This window comes from Dama dama, chromosome 22 (assembly GCF_033118175.1).
Source record: "Dama dama isolate Ldn47 chromosome 22, ASM3311817v1, whole genome shotgun sequence".
Taxonomy (NCBI): domain Eukaryota; kingdom Metazoa; phylum Chordata; class Mammalia; order Artiodactyla; family Cervidae; genus Dama; species Dama dama.
The window spans coordinates 48188012-48213026 of NC_083702.1; the positions used below are offsets into that span (position 1 = coordinate 48188012).

At 41.4% G+C, this 25015-nt stretch overlaps 1 protein-coding gene across 3 annotated transcripts; it reads left to right on the top strand.

Annotated features, from left to right (window-relative positions):
* Window positions 1–968: 968 nt before the first annotated feature.
* PRDM4 (PR/SET domain 4) lies at window positions 969–24521 on the top strand. Of its 3 annotated transcripts, none has more exons than XM_061125431.1 (12): window positions 969–1064; window positions 1419–1685; window positions 5842–5975; window positions 7581–7766; window positions 9357–10151; window positions 14387–14536; window positions 15499–15638; window positions 16566–16651; window positions 17614–17741; window positions 18453–18767; window positions 19884–20052; window positions 22821–24521. In XM_061125431.1, the coding sequence occupies exons 2-12, from the start codon at window positions 1675–1677 to the stop codon at window positions 23131–23133; spliced, it is 2427 nt and encodes an 808-aa protein (XP_060981414.1). In that variant the 5' UTR covers window positions 969–1064; window positions 1419–1674; the 3' UTR covers window positions 23134–24521. The 3 variants fall into 3 exon arrangements, with proteins under 3 accessions (XP_060981414.1, XP_060981412.1, XP_060981415.1); XM_061125429.1 differs by lacking the exon at window positions 969–1064 and adding an exon at window positions 1160–1238; XM_061125432.1 differs by lacking the exon at window positions 969–1064 and having other exon boundaries at window positions 1295–1685; window positions 15520–15638.
* Window positions 24522–25015: the final 494 nt, after the last annotated feature.

The window sequence follows — 25015 nt, forward strand, 5'->3', positions numbered from 1 at the left end:
ATTTTAGGGAAAAGTGTCTCTCTCTTGTGATATGGAGACTTTCTTGATTTAGGTTTCTATTTGTCCTCAACAGGAGAGCGGAACCAATGTGACCTGCCAAACGTTCAGTGATTAGTTCCCTCAACTTCTCCTTCTGAGAAGGAAGGGAAATATTAATGTTAGTTGACACCTCTCTTAGCTCTCGTCCAAAACACTGGATGTGCCTCTGTTTCCACGTGAGACTGAATTTTCAAAACTCATCAGTCCCCAGTACATTGCAAGCTGTTGAAAGTCAAGACCTGTGTGTTCTTTTCTATCCCTACGTTTGAGATGTAATTCAGTGTCTTCTGAATGAAAGGAGGAATTCCTGGGTCTCTTTTATTCCGCTGGTGAAAGGAGGCTACCAGGTAGTGTGTTACAGACAATATCCAATCCTTGCGAATTTGGGATCATTTTCCTTTAAAGCCATCTCAGTATCCCTAGGGTTTAGCATAGCGCCTGGCTTGCAGGAGGGAAAGAATGGCAAAGAGAGAATGGAAAGGTAATCTGTACAAAAATCCCGAAAACCACCCTTTATGACTTCAAGCAGGGAAATTGAGAGACCTTCAGATGTAACTTGTAGTGACAAATATTTTGGATACAATCCCAATTCCTCCTGGGCAACACCGCCAACATAGCTGGTTAAATCCCTTATTTCAAATCTTGTAGGCTTGCGTGAACCCACGCTTTCCTAACTGAAGGATGCCATGAAGACCGAAACCCAAAGTCTGGGGGATTTTTGCGACTCAGAACCGGCTCCCAGGGCTCAGGCCAGCCCCGGTTACTTAGCAACGGGGTCGATTGCTCGGCGATCGATTCGACCAGGCCGGACTAAGACGCGACGCTCCAGGTCGAGCCTCTCACGGCCCGCCCCCTCCGGTCAGGGTCCCCGCCGCGCGCACGCGCGGGAGTGGGGGGATGGGCCAGGGGAGCGGGAGTGAGCGCGCGGGCGCCGCTTGCGGGCCGTGGCCGGGAGGGGCGCACGCACGAGGGGCGGAGCGGCGGGCGCCGAGAGTGGCTGAGGAGCCGGAAACGCGCCTTGGAGGGTGCGGCCCTGAGGAGACCGCGGGCTGGGCCGGGCCGGGCCGGGCGGGAAACGTTAGGCGAGCGGCCCCCGGGGCGCGGGGGTCGTGCGGGCGGGGAGGGCCCGAGGCGAGCTCTGCCCGGATGAGGAACAAAGCGGCGGGGCAGGCGCGCGCGCCCCCCCGCGCGGCCGGCAGGTGGGCTGCGCGCGGGCCCGGCCGGGACGGGGCGAGGGCGGCCTGCGAGCCCCAGGCCGGCGGGCGGGCGACTTGGCCGCTCTTGGGAGGCGGTGTCCGCAGGCCCAGGCTCTCCGGCGGCGGAGGACGGGGGCTGCATCCTCCCCTCGTGTGGGTGACCGCCCTTGTCCTCTCCCTCAGGTCGGGCAGCCCGCCTCCCGAAGCTTCTGGAGGAAAGGCCCCGGGTGTCCCCTGGCATGCCCCATCTCGCGGCAGGGTGCGCGGCCGCCGACCCTCGGGAGAAGTTGGGCGGTCCCGGGCGGTCCCGGGGACGAGTGGCCGCGTTTGTGCAGCGGTTGTAAGCAAGATGCGGTAGCACGTGACCTTGGAACGCAGACCCTGATGCCGGTTCCCCGCCACCCGTGTGCGCTTTTCTCTGACCCTTGGCCCCCAGCAGATGCATCACAGGTGAGTAGCTTGGTGGGCCGAGCGCTGGTGACATGTTTGGAAAACATGTAGCAAATAAGACTTTAGAATGCCTTTGTTTTTGGTGCTGTTGGGCAGGTTACAGGTGCGATTTGCAAATGGATTTGTCCGAAGGGGAACAGGAAATCCAGAGACCAGTATTGGGTTGAATATGCTCTCAGTAGGCTTGATTTGCGCCACGTGTGAGTAGTTGTTCCGAATAGCCACACGTTGATTATTGACTTATTGTGCATCTTTATCCTTGCCCTTGAGTTATTTGCGCCTTCAGTTAATATTTGAATCTGAGTTTCAAGCTGTATTTTTAGCTCATCACCATATTTCACCTTGAATTTTGCTGGTTACCATCTGGCTTGGCTGGTAGTGGAGAGAAATTAAGTTCTTAATTCTTCAGACTTCATGTTAATGTTGAAAGTATTATACCCTACAGTATAAAAGTGTGCCAGAAAAAGTTACATTTGGCTGTTTTTTAAGGGCCCTTTCATAGGCTGTTGAGAATAAGGAAGATTAAAAATATTCACTCAAATTACTGGAAATTGTCCATTGCATTTGCAAAGTGGCTGCATTTCAGTTAGGTTCTTATATGTCATTCTAACAAAAAGTTAATAAGGTCAGCAAATGGTTCGTACATGTGTGTGTGTGCTCAGTTGTTTTGGACTCTTTGCAACCCTATGGACTGTAGCCCTATACTGGAGCAGGTAGCCATTTCCTTCTCCAGGGGATTTTCCCAACCCAGTGATTGAACCCAGGTCTCCTGCATTGCAGGCAGATAGATTCTTTACCGTCTGAGCCACCAGGGAAGCCCCATGGGTCATACATAGGTCATGTAAACTAGAGAATATGAAGGGAATGATTCTACAACGAATATACATAGGCAAGAATTTCGAGCTTAGCACAGTATCTTGATTCTGGCCCTTCTCCCAGCATTGCTTCCTAGAATCCCATATAAGAAAAGTAGCTAGGATAGAATTGCACTTTGGAATGAGAGTGTCTTAAGAGGATCATATTGTAAATTCCCTTCATCTGCTTTCTCTCTGTGGGATACTAGTTACCTTTGGTTTATGGCTGCTGAGATCATCACATTTTGGTGACTCACAACAAAGCAGAAATCTGCTGAGCCTCACATTAACTCTGGTTTGAACTGGTTTGAGAAGGCCTAAGAGTCAGCCTAGAAACACCATTTTGATTTTTATCTTGAGATTATGTGCACAGATTAATACTCAGGAATTTTCAGTATAGAGTTTGAAGCTACAGACTTTTAATTGTATGTATGTGAAAGTTGCTCAGTTGTGTCTGACTCTTTGTGTCTGGGCTGTAGCCTGCCAGACAACTCTGTTCATGGGATTTTCCAGGCAAGAATGCTGGAGTAGGTTGCCATTTGTTTCTCCAGGGGATCTTCCCAACCCAGGGATCGAACCCGTGTCTCCTGCATTGCAGGCAGACTTTTTACCATCTGAGCCACCAGGAAGCTTTTAATTGTACTTCAAAGAATTACTGTAATCGTTTTTTTGTAGGTCATTCCTGCTCTACTGATTGTAAAGTTTTAATGTTTGTAGCTATAAAGAGTTACAGAAGTCTGTTTTAAACCACTCCAAACCCAGAAACTCAAATTTATGGTAGCTATGGTGTCTTTTGTATGGAGTTTTGCACTTCTTTTATTTATTTTTTAAAATTATGTTTTTAATTGAAGGATAATTGCTTTACAGAATTTTGTTTTCTGTCAAGTCACTTCTTTTATTTTTAATTTTTGTTTTTTGCCTCTCCTCATGGCATACAGAATCTTAGTTCTGACCAGGAATCAAACCCATGGCCCCTGCAGTAGAAGCACAGAGCCCCGACCTCTGGCCAGCCAGGGAATTCCTACATTCCTTTCCTTTCCCTTCCTTCCTGTGCTGGGTCTTGGTTGCTGCATGCGGGCTTTCTCTAGTTGCGGTGAGCGGCAGCTACTCTGGTTGTGGTGCACCAGCTTCTCATTGCTGTAGCTGCTCTTGTTGCGGAGCACGGGCTGTATGTAAAGCGTGCGGGCTCAGTAGTTGTGGCACATAGGTTCAGTTGCCCGGCAGCATGTGGGATCTTCCTTGTATGTCATGATTAAATACAGTTATTGTGCCATCCCTCATAAGTTGCACCTCGTTTGCTAATGTGATTCTAGTTTCCTTTTTAGTAAGAATGAGTTTGCATTGCTTCATCCAAATCAGAGTGCCTACTCTGTACAGGGTAGTGTCCTCAGTTAGCTTTGTACACTTTATTAATGTCTGGAAGTTTAAGTTTATGAGATACCTGGCCTGGGTTAAGGTTGAAGTCTGTGAATATGGAATAATGCAGGAGGAATAGGTTTATGTCAGACATTAAGCGTTCTCCACTATGTAAACCCATAGATCCTAAGTGTTGGAACTGTCAAAGGCAAAATGGTTCTTTTATTGTAATTATCTTAGTTAAGAGCTTGGCTCTCTCAAATTAGGTAAACCTGGATTTAAATGCCAATTCTGTGACTTCTGTAAATTAGGCAGATCTGGAGTTAAATCTGCCACTTACTAGTTAATGTAATTTTGGGTTAAGTTTCTTAGTCTCAGTTTCCTCATCTCTAAAGTGAATTAACAATAATACCTACCTCACAGTAGTTATAAGGATTGTTGTTACTGCTTTAGTCCCTCAGTCTTGTCCAACTCTTTTGAGACCCCATGGACTGTAGCCTGCCAGGCTCCTCTGTCCATGGGATTTCCCAAACAGGATACTGACTGGAATGGTTTGCCGTTTCCTTCTCCAGGGGATCTTCCCAACCCAGGGATAGAACCCCTGTCTCCTACATTGCTCGGTGGATTACTTACCACTGAGCCACCAGGGAAGCCCAGTTACAAGGATTAGGTGAGATCATTACATGTTATCACTTAGCCCAGTGTCTAACACCTATAGTAAGGGAGTAATCAGTGTTAGTTATTACTATTTTCATGTTGATTCATAGCTGATGTAGCCATTTTTCAGGTTAAAAATCTATTAAGTTTTGTTTTCACTGCTAGGGAGTATGTAGATCCTCCGTCCCCTTCCTATTCTTCACTCCTCCCGTGTACTTAGGCACACACATAAGACCTTGCATCACTGTGATATTCAGTATAAGGATTGGAGGTTCCTGGTGACCTTCTTTGGGTAACCTGTTGGCTGGCCTCTTGAAATTATTTATGATACGGCAGTCTCTAAATTCTTTTTTTTTTTTTTGGACAGTCTTTAAATTCCAACATAGGAACTAATACTTACTGATAACCTCCAGTAGAGTCTTATTCAGTGTTCCTGTTACTCTAATGATACTGCTAATGACAGTGCAAGATGGATTGCATAGAAAAGGCAGTTCTCAGATTCTTCAGCTTGCTAAAAATGTTCTGTAGATTTTAAAAAGTTTGATGTATTTTTGACAGTGTTTGGCAGCATGATCTGTGTTCTTCCATTTAATTGCAATGTGATTTGGGGTGTATGATAAGCCCTCTTTGAGCCTCAGTTTCCTCAATTCCCTTATTTTGAAGAATTAGTGAGCTAATATGAAGTAATTTTTTTTATAAAGTATCTAGCACAGTTTACCTAGTGAACCTTGTTATGCAGAAGATTTTACTAAGATTATTGATTAATTATTAAGGTATCTATATAGAGTGTTAATAAAGTGCTGCTCCATGGAGAAGATATGGTGCTTCTTCACACTGTTTGCAGTCTAATTCAGGCCCAGTATCACTTTTACCTTCTGGTGAAAAGAGTCAGTAAAAATTCTTTGAGTAAGTTAAAACAAGTCCTGGTTTGAAGTTATAAACCAGTTGGAGAAATGAGATACTGTGAAAGAAAACAGGTGAATTAAAAACACAAAAACGCCTCTTTGCCAGTGTACTCTAAGGATTGCAAACTTTGCTATAAATAGCATGCTTAGTATTTGGAGCAAGGCACACCTGAGTTAAATCCTGTTTCTGCTGTATGACAGCCAAGTTAACATCTTTGAATCCTAATTTCCTTATCAATAGAATATTGGAGAGCTGTGCGCTTAGAAATGAAGTTGTAGTTGATCAAGTCGAATCTCTGCACCACTATTGTTTTAGGCTCTTCGGTACCTTGAACAGTCACTGAGGCAATTTTTGTATAACTGGTTGTGTCCAATCTTTCTTAGGATGAATGAAATGAACCTGAGTCCTGTGGGGATGGAGCAGCTGACTTCATCCTCCGTGAGCAATGCCTTGCCAGTCTCAGGGGGTCACCTGGGCTTGGCTGCCTCACCCACTCACAATGCCATCCCTGCTCCAGGTGAGTGGTAAGGGAGAGGGACTGGATTTCAGCACTTGACTGCATTAGCCCTTCCCAGTGGAGCGGGTCAGAGCCCCTTTCCGAGAGGACGGGAGCAGCCCCGCAGGTCAGTGGCGGCCTCACCTGCGGCAGCAGTCTCTGTGGAGCGCTGAGGCTCCAGTGGGCGATGGGGCGGCAGGCTGTCCTGCTTGTGCTCTTCTTGAGTCAGTGCCCTTTTGTCCAGAGCTGTAGTTGACTTGGCGGTTTATCTAGGATTGCCCTTTCATCTATTCTTGCCTTTGACATTCTGTCCCTGGGTTATTAGAAGAGAATCAGAGTTACTGTACTAACTCTTCCTAGAACACATGAGAAATTCAGCTTTGTTCCCTATCATGCCTGAAACCGGCACTAACCACAAATGCGCCAGACCTAGAATTATGGCCAAAGAGGAGGTCTCAGAGATGAAGCTCCTATATGGAACCTCCCCCTGAGCCTCAGAACTCGGACAGAATAATAGTGTAGGGAAAGCTCATTTTCCCCCATCACTGTACATTTAAAACCTTTTTATCTGCCTAGTTGAATTTTTTCTTTCTATTGAAATAGAAAAGAAGCAAGCTCTTGAGTCTTACAGCAGTAAGCTAGTGATTCTTGCGGGTCTCTGACATTGTAATGTATTGGACTCTTTTTATCAAAATATGAGTTAATGCTTAAGAATATTTTAAATCTACAAGTGTAAATAGTTCTCTCTAGAGAATTACCTGCTTAATTACTAAAATGTAGCAGTTAAATAAGAGTCATCTAAATTAGGGTCTCTGTATTCCTTTTAGTGTCCACAAAAGAAATTTTTAAAAAATTAGTTCTTAACTCAATTTGTTTTATTTCTTAGGCATTCCATTTAGTAGACACTCTTATTAAGGAGGAAAAACCTGTTTAAAAATACTGCCACTGGCAAAAATAGTGCAAATCTGCACTGTCCAAGTTGGTGAGTTCATTATGATGGGAAGCCACAGGGTCACTTCAGCATTGTGTGGATAGATGTAGTCCAAGGTGGATATAATGTGTAAATTTTTAAAAATCATGAAGTAGAGCATATATGCAAAAGATTATATCAAGATATTTATGTACAGTTTTACATCTAACTTTAGGTTTTTTCCCCAAGTAGAAGCATATCTGTGAAATTTTTAAAAGTGATACATTCTCACCATATAAAATGGAAAGTATAATAAAAAATATTTTTTAGAAATCTGTACTGTCACTACTCAGAGACCACTCTGAAGTTTGATATATTTCTTTGAAATTTGGCGTATATTTCTTCCCATTCTTTTTATGTCTAAATAATTTGTTTTCTTAAATTGTATTTAAACTAGGTTTTAAATTGTAGTTAAATGTTTTTGTACCCAAGAGCAATACAGATAACTGAACGATCAAGTTGGCATTTTAAAACTGACTTGTGGACTAAATTTAGGGCTTGTCTGTGGATGTCTGCCAGTACTGTCTATCTGGGGATGTAAAAGGCTACTGGGTGAGATTTTTGCCTGTTGCAAAAACCTTCCTAAGAGTTTAGCCAGTGATTACAGAATTTTAAAGTACTTACTTTTAATTGAGGAAAACAATTTTTTTTTGTAGGCTTGCCAGTGGCGATTCCAAACCTGGGTCCCTCCCTGAGCTCTCTACCTTCTGCTTTGTCTCTGATGCTCCCAATGGGTATTGGGGATCGAGGGGTGATGTGTGGGTTACCTGAAAGAAACTACACCCTACCTCCACCACCTTACCCCCACCTTGAGAGCAGTTACTTCAGGACCATTCTACCTGGTAAGTGTTATGGTTATTTGGGAATTTACAAGAAATAATACATCCGACCCTTTTTTGTTTTGTTTTAATTATTTATTTAGATACCCTGGGTCTTAGTTGTGGCATTTGGGGTCTTCGATCTTTGTCAAGACATGTGGGATCTTCAGGTGTAGCATGCAAAATCTTAGCTGCAGCATGTGGGATTAGTTCTCCGACCAGGAATCAAACCCAGGCCCCCCTGCATTGGGAGTGTGGGGTCTTAGCCACAGGACCATCTGGGAAGTCCTTATAGCAGCCGACTGTTAACTTCAGTTCTCGAAGACTTGAATGATGCTTTTTTCTCTTTGTCACTGTTAGATACTAAGTTATGTGGGGAAGAAAATTGTATTTATGTACTTCTCCTCTTAGATCATATGGATATTATTAATATAGCAGTTTGACTAAGGTTAATTTCTTAATGGCACAGTTTCTCCCTTGTCTCTTCCAGCACCTTCTTGGTTCAGTTTTTATAATTCTCCAATTGTAATTCCTACCAACCACATGTCCTGCTATAGTGTCATTATTTATTATAAAGTTTACTGAGTTTTTATTCTAAAATATTATATACCCATTTCAGAAAATTTAGCAAATAAAGAGGGAGGGGAATTATTCATAGTCCCATTATCCATTTTTTTGGTGTACTTCCATCCTACCTTTTATTTTTGTGTAGGGGTTTTTACTGTTTCCATAATGAAGACTGTAGTACTTGCAATACAATTATGTACCCTTTTTTTCACTTAATGTTTTTCTCTATTTTTACATAGTTATTTTCCCCAGCTGCTACATGGTTTTCATAATTATCCTTTTTAATGACACATTATATTCTACTGATACTTCATTCCTTGGTTTATTATATCAGTCTTTATTGATGGGCACTTTTTATCAGTTTGTTTATTACTGTTATGTAAATGTCTTTGGGTATATTATTTACAAAATGCATTTAGGGCTGTTTACCATAAGTGGAGTTTCTTAATGCAAGAGGGCATGAATATTTTTGAGGTCTTTATTATATATACTCAATACTTTGCAAAGACATTTTAGAAATCTGGGCTTCTTCTACTGGAGATGCCACATGTACCATTTCACCACATACTCATTAACAGGAATGTTCAAATATTTTTTCTGTTTTAATAAAGCAAGTATAATTGTGACTTATTTTGAATAGAGCCTAATGTTGCTTGATAGTTTAATAAATAAAAATTTAGTTATATTTAATTAAATTTTATTTTTCACATGGACTATCTGCTTTTAAATGATTTGACCTTTTAACTCTTACAGAGCAAATTTCAGCATCTTAGGACTCAGGAATTCCAACCATGTATATATTATTAAAGGCAGAAATGGTTAATTTCTAGTGACTTCAAAGGAACATAGTTAATTTTTATGATTTCTGAGTTTCACAAAACTGAATTATGGTGTATTATGTTGCTGTTTATAAAGTATATATCAAACCAAAGAAATAGATAGGAGCTTATTTTACTTTAGTTGCATTTGTAAGAAAAATAGCTTTTAGCATTTGGAATTCTTAATACACTGAAAAATTCCTGATATCTCATCTTTTCCTTTTCCCAGGCATTTTGTCTTATTTAGCTGACAGGCCACCTCCTCAGTATATTCACCCTAACTCCATAAATGTTGATGGTAATACAGCATTATCTATCGCCAATAACCCTTCAGCGCTAGATCCCTATCAGTCCAATGGAAATGTTGGATTAGAACCAGGCATTGTTTCCATAGACTCTCGCTCTGTGAACACACATGGTGCCCAGAGTCTTCATCCCACGGATGGTCATGAGGTGGCCTTGGACACAACAATCACCATGGAGAACGTCTCTAGGGTCACCAGCCCAATCTCTACGGATGGAATGGCAGAAGAGCTGGCGATGGATGGTGTTGCAGGCGAGCACACCCAGATCCCAAATGGCTCCAGAAGTCACGAACCTCTGTCTGTGGACTCTGTGAGCAGCAACCTTGCAGCGGAGACTGTGGGCCATGGTGGTGTGATGCCCATGCATGGGAACGGCCTGGAGCTCCCTGTGGTCATGGAGACAGACCACATTGCAAGCCGGGTCAGCGGGATGTCTGACAGTGCCCTCAGTGACTCCATCCACACCGTGGCCATGAGCACCAACTCTGTAAGCGTGGCACTCTCTACCTCACACAACCTCGCCTCCCTAGAGTCCGTTTCCCTCCATGAAGTTGGCCTCAGCCTAGAACCTGTGGCTGTCTCCTCCATCACCCAGGAGGTTGCCATGGGGACGGGTCATGTAGATGTGTCTTCAGACAGTCTTTCTTTTGTACCACCTTCACTGCAAATGGAAGACTCCAATTCAAACAAGGAAAATATGGCAACCTTGTTTACAATTTGTGAGTGTGCTTAGCCTTTTTCTTTTGGAGATATTGATACAAAGGGTCATCATCCTTAACAGGTTTAGTCACAAGGTCAGGTGTTAATTAAGGAAGTATAGAAAGTAACTGGACTTTGAAACTTTTATTTGCCTATGTACTGTCCTTTGTGTTAATGTGGTGCCTTTTTCTCAAATAAGCCAAGTGATATATAGACATTCTGTTGGTTCTTAGAGCATCTTCCTGAAGTAAGGAAGCAATCATTTCTGTATTTTACAGATAAGCTTAGCCTATTAATACTTAAGGTATTTCCCAAGATTTCACAGAGTTAATTATATAAGTAAATTTCAGTAAGGTGTTCTGTGTGACCTGCCATGTGCTTTTTCTACATAAGACAAATTTATTAGATCATGTGTAATTTTTCATCCCCCTGGAGAAATGTAAGTAGATACAAGTGAAATTTTGTGTTTTTTTTTTTTTGCTCAGAATGCATATAAATTACCACAGTTTGGCATGTAAAAGCTCTTTTTATGGGGCAATAGTAACAAAATATAAAAATAGTCGAGTTGTTGGTGTCACTACTGCTTCATCCATGCAGTCAACATGTTGAGTGCTAGTAAGCACCAGCCTGTGTACTAGATGCAGCATAAAAAGTAATCTGCAAGAGGCTTTAAGGAGCCCACAGTCCAAAGGGAAGCACAGGCCAGTGAACAGGCTATTGCATTGTGGTGTACTGAGTGAAAAGATGGGATTAAGTGTACGGTGCTAAAGGAGCCTGAGCCGGGGGAGCATCTCACCAGACCATGGAAAGCACAGGGAAGACTACATACGAGTTAACACAGACCTGAAGAGCAGACATGTCCAAAGTGGAGAATCAGGAGGAGCAGCATCCCCCATGGGAACTGGCACCTATAGTTTGAAAGAGTCGTGAGTGGTTCAGAATTGCTGAAGCATAAAACGGGTGGGGAGGGACTCCCCTGGTGGTCCATTGGTTGGAACTCTGAGCTTCCACTTCAGGGGGCACAAGTTCGATCCCTGATCAGGGAACTAGAATCCTACATGTGGTACAGTACAACCAAAAAAAGTACAACCCCCCCCCCCCCCAAAAAAAAAAAAATAAACAGAGGTGGGGAGAGGGTATGTGATGAGAGAAGTAGGAGCCAGAACCCAGAAGGTCTTCAAAGAGCAGACAGGGATTTTGAGGAGGGAGGGTTGGGACAGGGGTTCTGCTGTGTGAGGGTAGCAGGCTTGTTAGTGGCAGAGAGGTAAAGATGGCGATGCCATAGTTTAAGTGTAAGGTCATGGTATTTCAATCTAGAATACAGATAATGATGGAAAATATTAACAGAAAACTCAATAGATCTTCTTGATTGGGTGAAGTTGGAGGAGAGAAGGTTTAAGGAGAAATTACTGGTTTCTGGCTGGGAAACTAGGTGGATTGTGACCATTCCTTAGGATAATGAATGATGGAGGTGGAGTGGATTTTTTTTTCTTTCTTTTGGACTGCGCTTGGTCTTTCTTGCTTTGCGAGGTCTTTCTCTAGTTGTGGCCAGTGAAGGCTACTCTTGGTTGCAGTGTGGGGGCTACTCATTGTGGCTTCTCTTGTGGAGCACGGGTCCTAGAGCATGGGCCTCAGTAGTTGTGGCCCGTGGACTTAGTTGCTCCGAGGCATGTGGAATCTTCCCGGATCAAGGATCAAACCCATGTCCCCTGCACTGGCAGGCAGATTCCTATCCACCGGGCCACCAGCGAAGTCCCTTGTTTTGTTTTTGACGAGTGTAGGTGAGTCCAGTGTCAAACATGTTGATTTCAGTGTTCAATGATACCTAGAGATGTCAAATGAGAACTTGAATCTGGAGCTCAGAGATCTATCTGGAAATAATTCAGGAATCCTTAGCATTAAGGTGTTAATCATAGCCATGGAAGTGAGGTGAAATCCTATCCTAGTTAAGTGTGTGGAATGACAAGCCTAGGTATGCTAAGGTACAGTGGCAGAGGAAGAGCTTCTGAAGTAAGTTGAACAGGATGGTCAGAAAAGTAGGAGGCGGTTTCTGGTACTACTGAAGCCAGGCAGTGGGGTGACCTTTTGTGTTAACCCTTTAAAGTCTCAAATTTATAATTTTAAAATAATTTAGGATTATAATTAATGTATGGTCATTAATTTAGGAGAAGGTAAGAAGTGGCTTAAATCAGTCTATTTATCCTTTTGCGGGGAGGGTGCTATACCTAGTGTCATGTGGGATCCTCATTCCCTGACCAGGGATCAAACTTGTGCCCCCTGCAGTCAAAACCTAGAGTCTTAACCACTGGACTGCCGGGGAAGTCTGTTCATTTTTCAAGTGGGCAAGTGGAACCTCTTACTTCTGAGTGTTTTTCAGAAGAAATATAATTCACATACACATTTTAAAAGTGGACTCTTCAGTAGTTTTTAGTATAATGACAAGGTTGTGAACCATCACTACTATCTAATTCAAAAATTTTTGTTACTCCATAAAGAAAACTTGCTAGCAGTCGCTCTCACCCCCACCCCCCTTTCTCAGGTAACACTAAACTTCGCTATCTATGGATTCGCCTAGTCTAGACATGTCATATAAATGGAATCCTACTGTATATGGCTGTGCCTGGCTTCTTTCCCTTAGCATAATGTTATGATGGCTTATCCATGTTATAGCATGTATCAGAATAATATTCCATTGTATGGATATACCACATTTTAATGTTTATCCATTTATTTTTCATGAACATTTTGTTTCTCCTTTTTGACTATTATAGTCAATGCTGTTATGAACATTCACATACAAGTTTTTGAATGAATGAATGTTTTTAATTCTTGGATATATATGGGAATGAAATTCCTCTTTTTGAGGAATCACCTGACTGTTTTCCAAAGTGGCTGCACCATTTTATATTCCCAGCATCAGTGTATGAAGGTTCCAGTTTCTCTACATCTTTGCCAAGATTTCCTTTTTTTTCCTAGTAATAATTGAATCTTATTTGTAAAAAAAAAATGCTTATTTATAGCCATCATAGTAGGTGTGAAATGGCATCTCATTGTTTTAATTTGCATTTCCTTAATGACTAATGATGTTCAGCATCTTACACGTACTTAGTCGCCATTGGTATTCTCTTTGAAGGAAGCCTGTGACTCTTTCTTGCCGTATGAAATCTGAATCTCCTTTGTTTGAAGAGTTAACATGGTTTATAATTAAAAGCATTGGAGAATAAGTCCTCATAGAGTGTAGGGGATCTCTAGTCTGATTTTAAAGAATTTTAAATCAAGCAGTACTTGAAGAAGTAATATATTATTACTACTTTGGCTAAATATGAAAAGTTAACTGATATTTTATGCCATTTAAGTGGTAATTTCTAATAGGTTGTTTAGGGGAATAAAGGCACCTAGAAGACTGTGGTTCTAAGGTTTATGTATTACAGCTATTTTGTGAATGAATTTGGAAAGTTTGAAAACAGTCAGTGACTAAATAGGATCATGAATACTACTCCTTATCAAGGAGAAAGTAAAGTAAAAGAGCAAAAGATTTGTGGAGAAGGAGGACACTCCTGAGCTTGTAAATGTGAAGTTACAATAAGCATAGAACAATGTATGAAGTCAACATTTTTTTTTTGACAATAGAAAAAGACCATATGAACAATAAGAAATTAAGAATGTTAAACAAATATGTCTGCAAGAATATGATCCTACCTGCTGTCCTAAAGAGCAGATTGCGTATTTTCTTTGCCTTAAGAACCTGTCATCCAGACGTGGTCAGCCAGCTTGTTAACAGTGAAGCAGGAGCGAGCGGTGGTACAAGCATCTCTGACTCCGTTGTGCTGTGTTGTCGCTGCATCACCAGCAGTGTTTCAGCTCACTTTCCTCTTAGAGTTTGGTAGACTGAATCCTCTTGACTTCAGAACATCGTATCTGAAGGAATTTCTTACCCACTTAATGTAAGAAATAACACACTTGATTCCTGAAGTAATGTAGTGTTATTTTTTGATCCGTGTTTTTCTTATGCACTGAATAGGACACTTGTCCAGTTGTATTTAAAAAAAAATCAAAGAAATCAAATCTTGCTGAAGAAGGATATGAGTGGATATACATGTAAGTGTAATAAAGTGGTCCTTTGATCAGAGCATTTCTCCTAGAACCTTGGTTCATACTGGTTACATTTTAATAATTCACATTTAAATAAAGCAGGTGGTCATTGATCTGTCTGCTGGAACTGACCCCATTTATGTCTCACATTTGTCATCTGCAGGGTGCACTCTCTGTGACCGAGCCTATCCCTCAGACTGCCCTGATCACGGACCGGTGACTTTTGTTCCTGACAGTCCAATAGAGAGCAGAGCCAGGCTTTCTCTCCCAAAGCAGCTTGTTCTCCGCCAGTCAATGGTGGGAGCAGATGTTGGTAAGACCCTGGAACCATAAAACTCGATCAAAGTCTCTTCTTCCTTTGTAGGGTAGAGTTGTAAAAGTGGATGTGTATGCTTTAGAGATTACTTACTTGATCCAAAAGTCAATTTATGGCTAAAGATTTATCCTTTTACGGAATACTTTTCCAGTGGTGATAGCACTAAATCAAGTTGAACACTTTATTGAAAAGTTCCCCTTTTTTAGGATCAGGATTGACTAGAGGAGAGAATCCTCAAAGGCTGAATCTTTGAAGACTTGGCTTTTATTTTCAGCTGTATCATCCACTGTCAGTTATCATGACAGATCACTCCATGAAACTTAGTTTCTTTTATAAAACACGGAAAATTCACCATTTATAACTTTTTATCACCAAAAATACTTCTATCAAATGTTTATAAATTGCTTAATACTCCTTAGGAAAAGAGAGTAAGAAATACAGAGTGCCACAGTATGCTTATCCATACTGGAATGTAACATGGTATCTGAATTTTTGTGCCATTCTTTGAAAATACGATACTAGACTCATTGTTCTTTCAGGTGTAGCTTAGGCATCAGTCAGTTGAAAGCATTAAACCTCTTAGATAATAAAGAGCGGTGCTTTAAGCACAAATGATCTTAAAAGTTTGATTTATTTTGTAGTAATTGCTTTACTTTTTTATAATAATATTGTCTAGTCCTTTTTATGTATCAACTTGGAGGGACATGGTTGGTTCCTTGTGTATAAACAGTGGTTCAGGAATTTCTGATACTGCTTCTTACTCTGCCTATTTCTTCTGAACCCAGTCTACTTTGTTCATTACTTTTTCCTGATTTATAGAATAGAATTCATAAGACTTACCTACCTTTCAGAGGTGCTAGAATATCAGCAGTTCATAGATTCATTGAAAATAAGATTCTTTGCATGAGTTAAGCTACTCTTCTCTATCCTGTTAGATGTTTAAATCATTGATTGTGTAGTTGGTGTCCTTCCACTGCTAGGTGTGTGGACTGGAGAAACCATCCCTGTTCGGACTTGCTTTGGGCCTCTCATTGGCCAGCAAAGTCACTCCATGGAAGTAGCAGAATGGACAGACAAGGCGGTTAATCATATCTGGAAGGTCAGTGTTGTTGAAATTTTTCTGTGACTTTTGGATGCTTTTATAGTAATGAGGTAGTCAAAAGCGATGTAAAAGTCACTTAGCCAAGATTCATACAGTGCCATTCATCCATCAGTCACTGAATACTACTTTCTGTTCTTGGTAGCCAAATTATAATACATAACAAAATGTCAGATATTGAATATAAGATAAACTGTTTTAGTCTCCATTTTGTTAGTAGCCCAATGACTACTCCTTTTTATTACTTGTGGCAGCTCAGGCTTTGGACTTTGTTTATATGTTGAAAGTCTTATTTTGTAATCAGCTAAAGCATTCCTCAAATATTTAGCTTGGGAAAAAATTCTAGACTTGGAAGCTAAATTATTTCTCTATTTTTCTAATGAAAGGGACTGAAAACTTAAGTTTCTGATATAAACACCTATTCCTATTACATGTTTGTATAGAATCTTAGTAGATTGGGAATGATGCTTGTTAACATTGAATTAAGGCAGAAGTGGGTCTTGTGATAGTTGAAAAGGTGAAGTGCCACTGGCACTGGGGACTTTAATTGTGTTGTCCAGAAGAGAACGCAGGAATGCTGGGTTCACTGGAGCAAAAAATAGGAAGAGGTGGTTCTCTGACCTTAATGTCCATTTGTGTGGTGGTGGGTGATGAAGACAACTAGAGTTTTTTATGTCTTTTCCAGTCAAGCCAAAATGTGACTAATCAAGAGCAACGTGATTCTGTATACTGAGCACTAACTGTAGGTCTCTAGTGGTCTTTATTGTATTGCTGGAAATAGGGTGACTGGTGAAATGACAGACACATGAGAAGACAACCATGTATTTTCACACTGACTAGGAAAGCTGGTACCTACTGCAAAGTAAATGAGATTATTGCTAGAACTTGTCAGTTCATTTGATGTGTATGTTTGCCTTCTGTTGGCAGATATACCACAATGGTGTCCTAGAATTCTGCATCATTACAACTGATGAAAATGAATGTAATTGGATGATGTTTGTGCGCAAAGCCAGGTGAGAGTAGACTTGGATGCAAGAAATAGTTATGATTCAGATATTTTTCAGTAGAAAACTTTGAATAAAATAGGAAAGAATTGAAGAATCCAATGACAGTGATATCTGAACATAGCTTAAAGTCTAAGGCTTTTTATTTTCTTCACCCCAGTAGTTGTTGACTAATGGTGATTATAAATTAAAATAGAAATTATCCCTTTTTTATGAGCAGTTTATTCAGTTTACCAGTGCAATAAAAAATGACACAGTTACCATTGAATTTGCAAGTAGGTACCTTTTCTTTATATTGGCTATTGGTCAGCCCCTTGGGCTTCCCAGGTGGCGCTAGTAAAGACCCCACCTGCCAGTGCAGGCGACATGAGATGCAGGTTTGATCCCTGGGTCGGGAAGATCCCCTGGAGAAGGGCATGGAAACCCACTCCAGTGTTCTTGCCTAGAGAATTACCATGGAGAAGAGGAACTGGAGGGCTACTGTCTGAAGGGTCACAAAGAATTGGACATAACTGAAGCAACTTAGCACACATGCATGCAATCAACCCCTTAGGCTGGTGTGTTAATTCTTATTGAGCTATCTATTTCTGTGTCTTTGTCATATTGTTTTAAGACTTCATTTTACTCACTTTTCTTCTAGCAATAGATTAGAGTGTTTCTGACTATAAAGAGCAGTGAGCTGATATATTGAAGTAAGAATTCTGTTTCTAAACAAGTTAACCCTAACAGGTAATATAGGTAATTGGAGAAATGACCCAGAGAAATAAATAGTACATCTAAGTTTTCATATAAGATGTTGCTATAGGGATATGATGTGTTTAGTATATATTTCAAAATTAATATGCTTGATGGGCATTCCCTGGATGGAAAACTTGAGATTCCACAAGCTATGCAGTGTGGCCAAAAAATTTTTTTAAGTAAATAAATAATATAAAATTAATATGCTTGATTTGTTAAATGTGATAACCTAGGAATCGGGAAGAACAGAATTTGGTGGCTTATCCCCATGATGGAAAAATCTACTTCTGCACCTCCCAAGATATCCCTCCTGAAAATGAACTGCTTTTTTATTACAGCCGGGATTATGCTCAGCAGATTGGTAAGTTTATATATAAGACTTGTTTGTCATGAATGTGACACAGTAAAAATACTGAGGATCAGTAGTATAGTTTTGGTAATGATTTACGTGTAAGCAGAAGCAAATCACATGCCTTTGTGTATGTAAAAGCAGAGTATTAACCTTACGATAGAAGTGTTAAGATCTGTGAAGTTCTTCACGTGCTGAAGAACCAGGCAGCCATACCAGCCAGGCAGCATGAGCTTTGTGTTAGGACTTTGATTTGGGGAATTTGAAGTTCCTGAGTTCCTTTTCCAACCATTACAGTTTTAAGTTCATAAAGGACAACGCTGTGAGTTGGTTTAACCTTCATAGTCTTTCTTTGCACTGTGTCATAATGACAAGTGCTAACACTCTGTCCCCTTTCTGATGTCTGCGTCAGAAGCATTCTCTGTCCTTTTTCACTGTAATAAAACTTCTGACACACATACACACGAGTTTGCGTGCAACAAAATCTTCAGTTTTTTGCCTAGGAAGATGCCTTATACTTTAATGTTTACTAGGTGTTCCCTATGTGCCTGACAGACTATTTGAGGTGCTGGGATTAGAGCATTGAACAAAATGTGTTTAATTTTACAGTTAGTGGGCAAGCTGGAAATTTTGATAGAAGGGAAAATTAGAAGCAACAATCACTAAGTTTTAAAATTTGAGTTTTAAAATTGAAGTAAGTACATTGAGTAATTTTTTTTAAAGGTGTTCCTGAACACCCAGATGTGCACCTCTGTAACTGTGGCAAGGAGTGCAGTTCCTATACTGAGTTCAAAGCCCACCTGAGCAGCCACATCCATAACCACCTTCCTAGCCACGGCCACAGCAACAGCCATGGGCCGAGCCATAGCAAAGAGAGGAAGTGGAAGTGCTCCATGTGCCCCCAGGCTTTTATCTCTCCTTCCAAACTTCACGTCCACTTTATGGGTCACATGGGTATGAAGCCCCACAAGTGCGATTTCTGTAGCAAGGCTTTCAGTGATCCCAGCAACCTGCGGACCCACCTCAAGATACACACAGGTAAGCTGTCCTGGACCATAAAGTGGAATTTTGAAAAATTACAAATTGGTAAGGGTGTGGCAGCAAGACAAGTCTGGCAAATAGGGTTGAGATCAGATGTTAGAGAATCGGCTGGCTGACAGGAGGACTTCATTGGGTCATGAATTGTGTGGAGTAACTGCCTGCTCAGAGAATATTACTAATTTGCTCCATCTTCCAGGTGGCCTAGTCATAGTTTGAATGTGACTGGGAAAATGCATTTAATAATCAGGGAGTTCATCTGTGTGTTTGGACCTGAAGGTAATTCTTCAGAAACAGCTAGAGCGTACTATTAGAGGTCACCCCTGTCACTAGCCAGAGCCAGTTTCTATCCTTTGAATATTGTTTGTTGAACACCACCAGAATTTATTGAGTTTCTATTTTCTAAACTCCATGCACACCAAACCCTTTCTTTTAGGCATAAGTTTCTATCATATGCACTATAACAATAACTGGTTTAGTTTGGTTTTCTTGGTTGGGTCATTTTCTCCAAAACTTTGAAGGTAAAATTGTTCCTTATTCTTTTGCATTAAGACTGAGTAGTTCCAGCAGTGTGTGTGGCCCACAAACCTTAATATTTGGAATGGCTTATAAGAAAAGGTTTGTTAACCCCTGAGTAACTTTTTTCCTGCGTTCTTAAAAAGATTTTATTTCATCCTTGGTTTATGAAGACATATATTTTAAAAGAGAAAACTAAAATTTAGATTGTAAAAATATGTTTGCTTGTGGACAAGTACCAAAATTCTTGAGGTTTTTTTTAAAAAAAAAAAAAAAGATTGAATTAAGTTAGGCACTAGGGTTATAAGTGATTTTTTCCCCCCAGAACTTGTATCATGTGTTAGCTATAAACAGTAAAGAGTGTGTGTGTAGGTAAGCAGTCATAGGTCAGGTTTGTTAACTTCTCTAGCTTTAGTTGTAGCATATAATTCAGTGGCTCTGAGTGGCTCTAGGTAGACAGTCCTAGAATGTGAGGTTCCAGTTACCAGTCAGTTCTGTTTTATTCCTGCCTCTGCCACATACCTGTACAATGTGTCTCTTCATGCTGAGAGTGCTCGTGGCACTTTGATTCACAGTGTGATCATTCGGGTTAATATGCAGGTCAAAAGAACTACAGGTGTACTTTGTGTGACAAGTCTTTCACCCAGAAGGCTCACCTGGAATCCCACATGGTCATCCACACGGGGGAGAAGAACCTCAAGTGTGACTACTGTGACAAGTTGTTCATGCGGAGGCAGGACCTCAAGCAGCACGTGCTCATCCACACACAGTGAGTGACCCGTAGCTGACGGCTGCTTGGGTGATGAATGGGGCTTGTGTGTGCCGGCTCACTGTCTCTCCCGCTGTGGTGCCTGTATCCCCTGTGTTCCACATAGCCTGTGTTCTCTGACCACACAGACTGTGTTCCGACCACATAGGTCACAAAGCTAAGGTTCTGGTTTATCCTGAAAGAGTTGACGTGCTTGCTTTGTTTTCTCATTTTCACTTCTACTCTCTTTATTTCCTTTTTTCTTTTGTAGTTTTGAAACATAATTTCATTTAATTAACGACTTTTAAAGTACCTCCTTGAAGTCCAGTGACTTGCTAAGTGGTGAAAATACAAAGATGAGAATAGTCCTTGGCTTTAAAGAGCTCAGAGGCCATTAAGAGAAACAGAAGAGTAAATAATTGCCATGCTGTGTTGCAGATGTTAGAGTAAGTGTAGGATCCTGAGAGACTATAGAAGAGGGTTACCTTACCCAGTCTGTGAGTGTCCTGAGAAAGCTTCCTGGTAGTTGGAGCTAAGTATTAAGGTAAATTAGAATTATTCAGGAAACAGTCTTCTAGACAGACGAAATGGGGTATGAAGAAACATGAATGTGAAAAAGACTGTGAAATAAGACTGATTCTCTATAGTGAGAGCATCCCATGTATGTGAGAGCGATAGAGGGAGGCAGCAACCAAATGATGAAGAGCCTTTTATCCAGTTCAAAATTAAATTTCATTCTGGGAATAATGGAGAGTCATGGGGCATTTTTCCTCCCCATGTACCAGGAACTACTCGGCTTTGTGCGTGTGTGTGCCTGTGTGTATTTTCATTATGGTATATAACACATAAATTTTTCTGTCTTAACCCTTTTTAAGTATGTAGTTCAGTGATGTTAAATGTATTCACATTCTTGCACAAGCATTGAAGGATTTTAAGGGAAAGAATGTCATGGTGAGTTGTCTGTTTTATAGAGACTACTCTGGCAGCAGGACAAGGGGGTGGAAGGAGGAGAAGGCCAAATATTGGACAGCCATTAGGAATTTATTGCATGAATCCAACTGTAATTAATTGTCCAACCTGTGTTAGTTACAGTGACAAATAGAGCAGATTCTGTGGGAGAAAACATTAGCTTGTATTTTATTTAGAAATACATCAGAAATGGAACTTTTATTCTTATCATGGGTTTTAGATAAATATTTTGCTTTCATGTCAGCTCTTTTATATGATTTGTAATCACAGTGCAACCTGAAACACTAAAATACCAAAGGAGTCTGGATCTACATTCCTGACTCTCAGAATGACCTTTTAAAACAAAGTTTTCATTAAGTGGTTTCATTAGTATGAAATTTTAAAAATTAGATACATTAATTATCAAATTTTATATATAGTTTTACATAGTTGGAACTGAAAGAGCTCTCTGGGGTCATTTAATCTAGCTGCTTATATTAGCTTGAGCTGCCACATGAAGATACTGTAGACTGAGTGGTGGCTTAAACAAAAGAAATTTATATTCTTAAACTTCTGGAGTCTGAAAGTTGAGACCAGGGTGCCAGCATGGTTGGGTTCTGATGAGGGCCTTCTTCCTGGCTGCCTTCTTGTTATGTGCTCAGGTGGAGGAGAGAGTGAACAAGCTCTGATCTTTCTTTCTCTTCTTCTGAGGACATAACCCCATCATGGGGGTCCCATTCTCATAACCTCTTCTAACCGTAGGTCCCCACCTCCAGATTCCATCACGTTATGAGCTGAAGCATCAGCATACCAATTTAGGTATTCAGCCCCTAACACTGCTCATGATAGTCACTTGGGAAATGTGAGAAACAATGACTGGTGCCGAGGCCCCACCTCCAGGGATTCTGATCAGGGGCAGAGCCCTGGCCTTGTTATTTTTAAAAAGCTCGCCAAGTGGGTCTAAGGTTCAGTCAGGGTTGAGTGCCCCATTTTTTCTGTTTAACATGTTGGATTTTCATTAAGACACAGGGTTCAGATGCTCAAAAAAAGCTTAAAAATTCATACTCTGTATGATCCCCAAGTTTTTTGTCAGCTCTAAGATGTCTGGGCCAGAGTTATTACTCCAGCCTTGATGCTGTTCACATCTTGAATTGGATAATTTTACGGGCTACTGTTAACATTATAGTTAGATACCATTATGTTGGTCAGCTGGCAAACATTTTCAAATTTGAGTCTTCCAGTTGGTAAGAATGTGGGGCAACAGGAGCTCTGAAATGGCTGTTGATGGACATGGATATTGAAATATACAACAGTGTTGGAAAACAGCTTAGCATCATCGTGGTAAAACTGAAGGTGTACATATCCTTGGATCCAGCTGTGCCTCTCCTAAGTATATACCCTAGAGGAACAGACCCACATACCAGTGTAGAAATGTTCACATAGCAGTCTTGCCTGTGGTGATAAAAAACAAAACCACCAGAGAACCCATTAACCACAGACAGAGCCAGTGCCACAGCCAGGTTGTGGTATATTCGTAAGTAGCCTCCTGCCATGGAAGCAACTTGACTGATTTTCAAAAAGAAGCAAAAACACAAAAGAGATACATACAGTACAGTCCCATTTACCTAGAATTCTAAAACAGGCAAAATCAGTCTGTGCTGTTTAAACTGCACACGTCTTATGACTGTTTTATGTGATGCATCTCCTATAGAGAAGTTTGATTCTAGTTGGGTAGAGCTTCTCAGACAAAGGTCTTCAGGTTGTGCAAAGTGTGTGCCTCAGTTGTATTTGTAACCCCAAATCAAATGTTTTGTTTTGTTCTTTCCTTGTGTTCCTCTTAGAGAACGCCAGATCAAATGTCCCAAGTGTGACAAGCTGTTCTTGAGGACAAATCACTTAAAGAAACATCTCAATTCACATGAAGGAAAACGAGATTATGTCTGTGAAAAATGTACAAAGGCTTATCTTACCAAATATCATCTCACCCGACACCTAAAAACCTGCAAAGGGCCCACCTCCAGTTCATTAGCACAGGAGGAGGAGGAGGAAGACGACTCAGAGGAGGAAGAGCTGGCGGACTCGGTGGGGACAGAGGACTGTCGCATAGGCAGTGCTGTGTATTCAGCAGATGACTCTCTCTCTGCACATAAATAGAAGAGAAAGAAGCTGACTTCTGGATAGAAAATGCAAAAGGGAAAAACACATAACCAGTTATTCACTACAATGGTTTTTATATAAAATAGTTTGATTCCTTCCAGCCAACAGTCAAAACAGACTAAATGGGAATGGATAAAGCACTTATAGAAGAGTATCCTAATGAAAACACTTTTATAAAGATTGAGAAAAGAGCACGTGTCCTCTTTTTAAGTGGTGTATGGGGAGGCAAGTGTCAGCTTTTGAGATCTATTCTTTATTTACATGATAATCTGGGTGATAACATTTATACCTGAGTCAGAGCTGCCCTCTGCCCATCAAATGAGATTTATTTTAAATTCTTTGATTATTTCGTTTTTCTCCCAACCCATTGATTTGGTAGCAACCGTTGACTTGGTCCCTGTGTCCCAGTCATCCTGATTGTGGTTCTGGTGTTACATTTTATGCAGACTTGTGACTTAAACTCATCCCAGAGTGGATTGGAACGTAACAGGGTAAGCTTGTTACTCTGACCACGGCTCACATATTTAAAGCACCACCTGCCTTCATCTCTCCTGGCTGCTGGGGAGTCGAGGGTGGATCTTGCTTCTCAGAATCTCACAGGCTCCTAGAGGGCAGGTGAGAAAGGAGCAGTCAGGCAGCATGCCCTGGTGGAGAGAAAAAAAGGAGAGGCGCCTGGGCCACTGTCCAGAGGGCTTCTCTCCTGTGCTCTGATGGAAGCTGGGCTGAGAGATCTGATTGTTCTGAGAGATCTTTGAAGGTTTCGACACATCTCTGTCTCCAGTGAAGCCTCTAGCACCCGGACAGAGAGTATCTGGAGGTGTAACAAGCCAAGTAATGCCTGCTATGTTGTCTCCGGATAGCAAGGGCATGTGGACCAACTGACAAGGAGGTACCTCGGCCCGTGAAAGGGAGGAGGGAGTGATCCTTTCTATCTGGACACTCTCTGGAAAGGGTCAAGACACCATCAAAATGTTGCCAAGTCAGAAGACCCGTTGGTGCATTTGCAAGGTTAGGCGCTCCCAGCTGTCTGTGATGAAAGACCTCATCAGTTAAACACGGTGGATTCCAGAGGATTTGGAAAGTGCAGAAGGTCGAATGGTCACCTTGTGTATGTATTTTCAGGGTTCCAGCTTAATTCACCTACCCATCTATCTGTCACCTGGTCTTTCTCATGTATAGCCTGCTTTCACCAAGAAGCGAACACATCCTGAAGTCAACGGTTGATGGAACATGCTCTCCTGCTCTAAGGCGCAACCTCTGGGCTGGAGTGGAGAGGACTCTGGTGGGAAGGTTTTGCTGCTAATATATTTATGGAATGAATGTATTTCATTCAAATCTGTATTCCTCTAGGAAGGATTAAAATAAAAACTTTTTAAAAAATGCGATACCTCTTGTAATCTCATTTTGTGGAAGGAGAGGATTGAGGCTTTTACGGGAAAATGAGGTCCAGCTTGAGTTTTTCTAAGGTCAGAAGTTGGAGAAAGTATTTCCTAAGTACCTTAGCTTTGAAATTAAATTTTAGCATGCTTGCGCAGAACAGTGCTCAGACAAATCGTGCTTCCTGCGTCTCCAGCTCTCGCCCCTGCCCTCTTCCTTCCTAAGGTAATGCCTCTTCTTTGCTGCCTCCATGGAGAAGTCCAGGTCTGCAGCCGAGGGAGTGGGTGAGGTGGTGGTGGTTAGAGGTGGCTGTCAACATGAGGTCCTGAGCCGCCGTTAGGGAGCACTGGTGGGGCTGAGGCAATGCCACGCTCAGCGTCTCCAGCTGGGAGAGGCGTCCTAGTGGCAGCCACTCCTGTCCCCGGGAAGCCACTGGTGCCCGAGCTCCAAGTGCCCTTTCTCTCTTGGACTCCTGCTGAGGTAAGCTTCATCATCTCCAGAT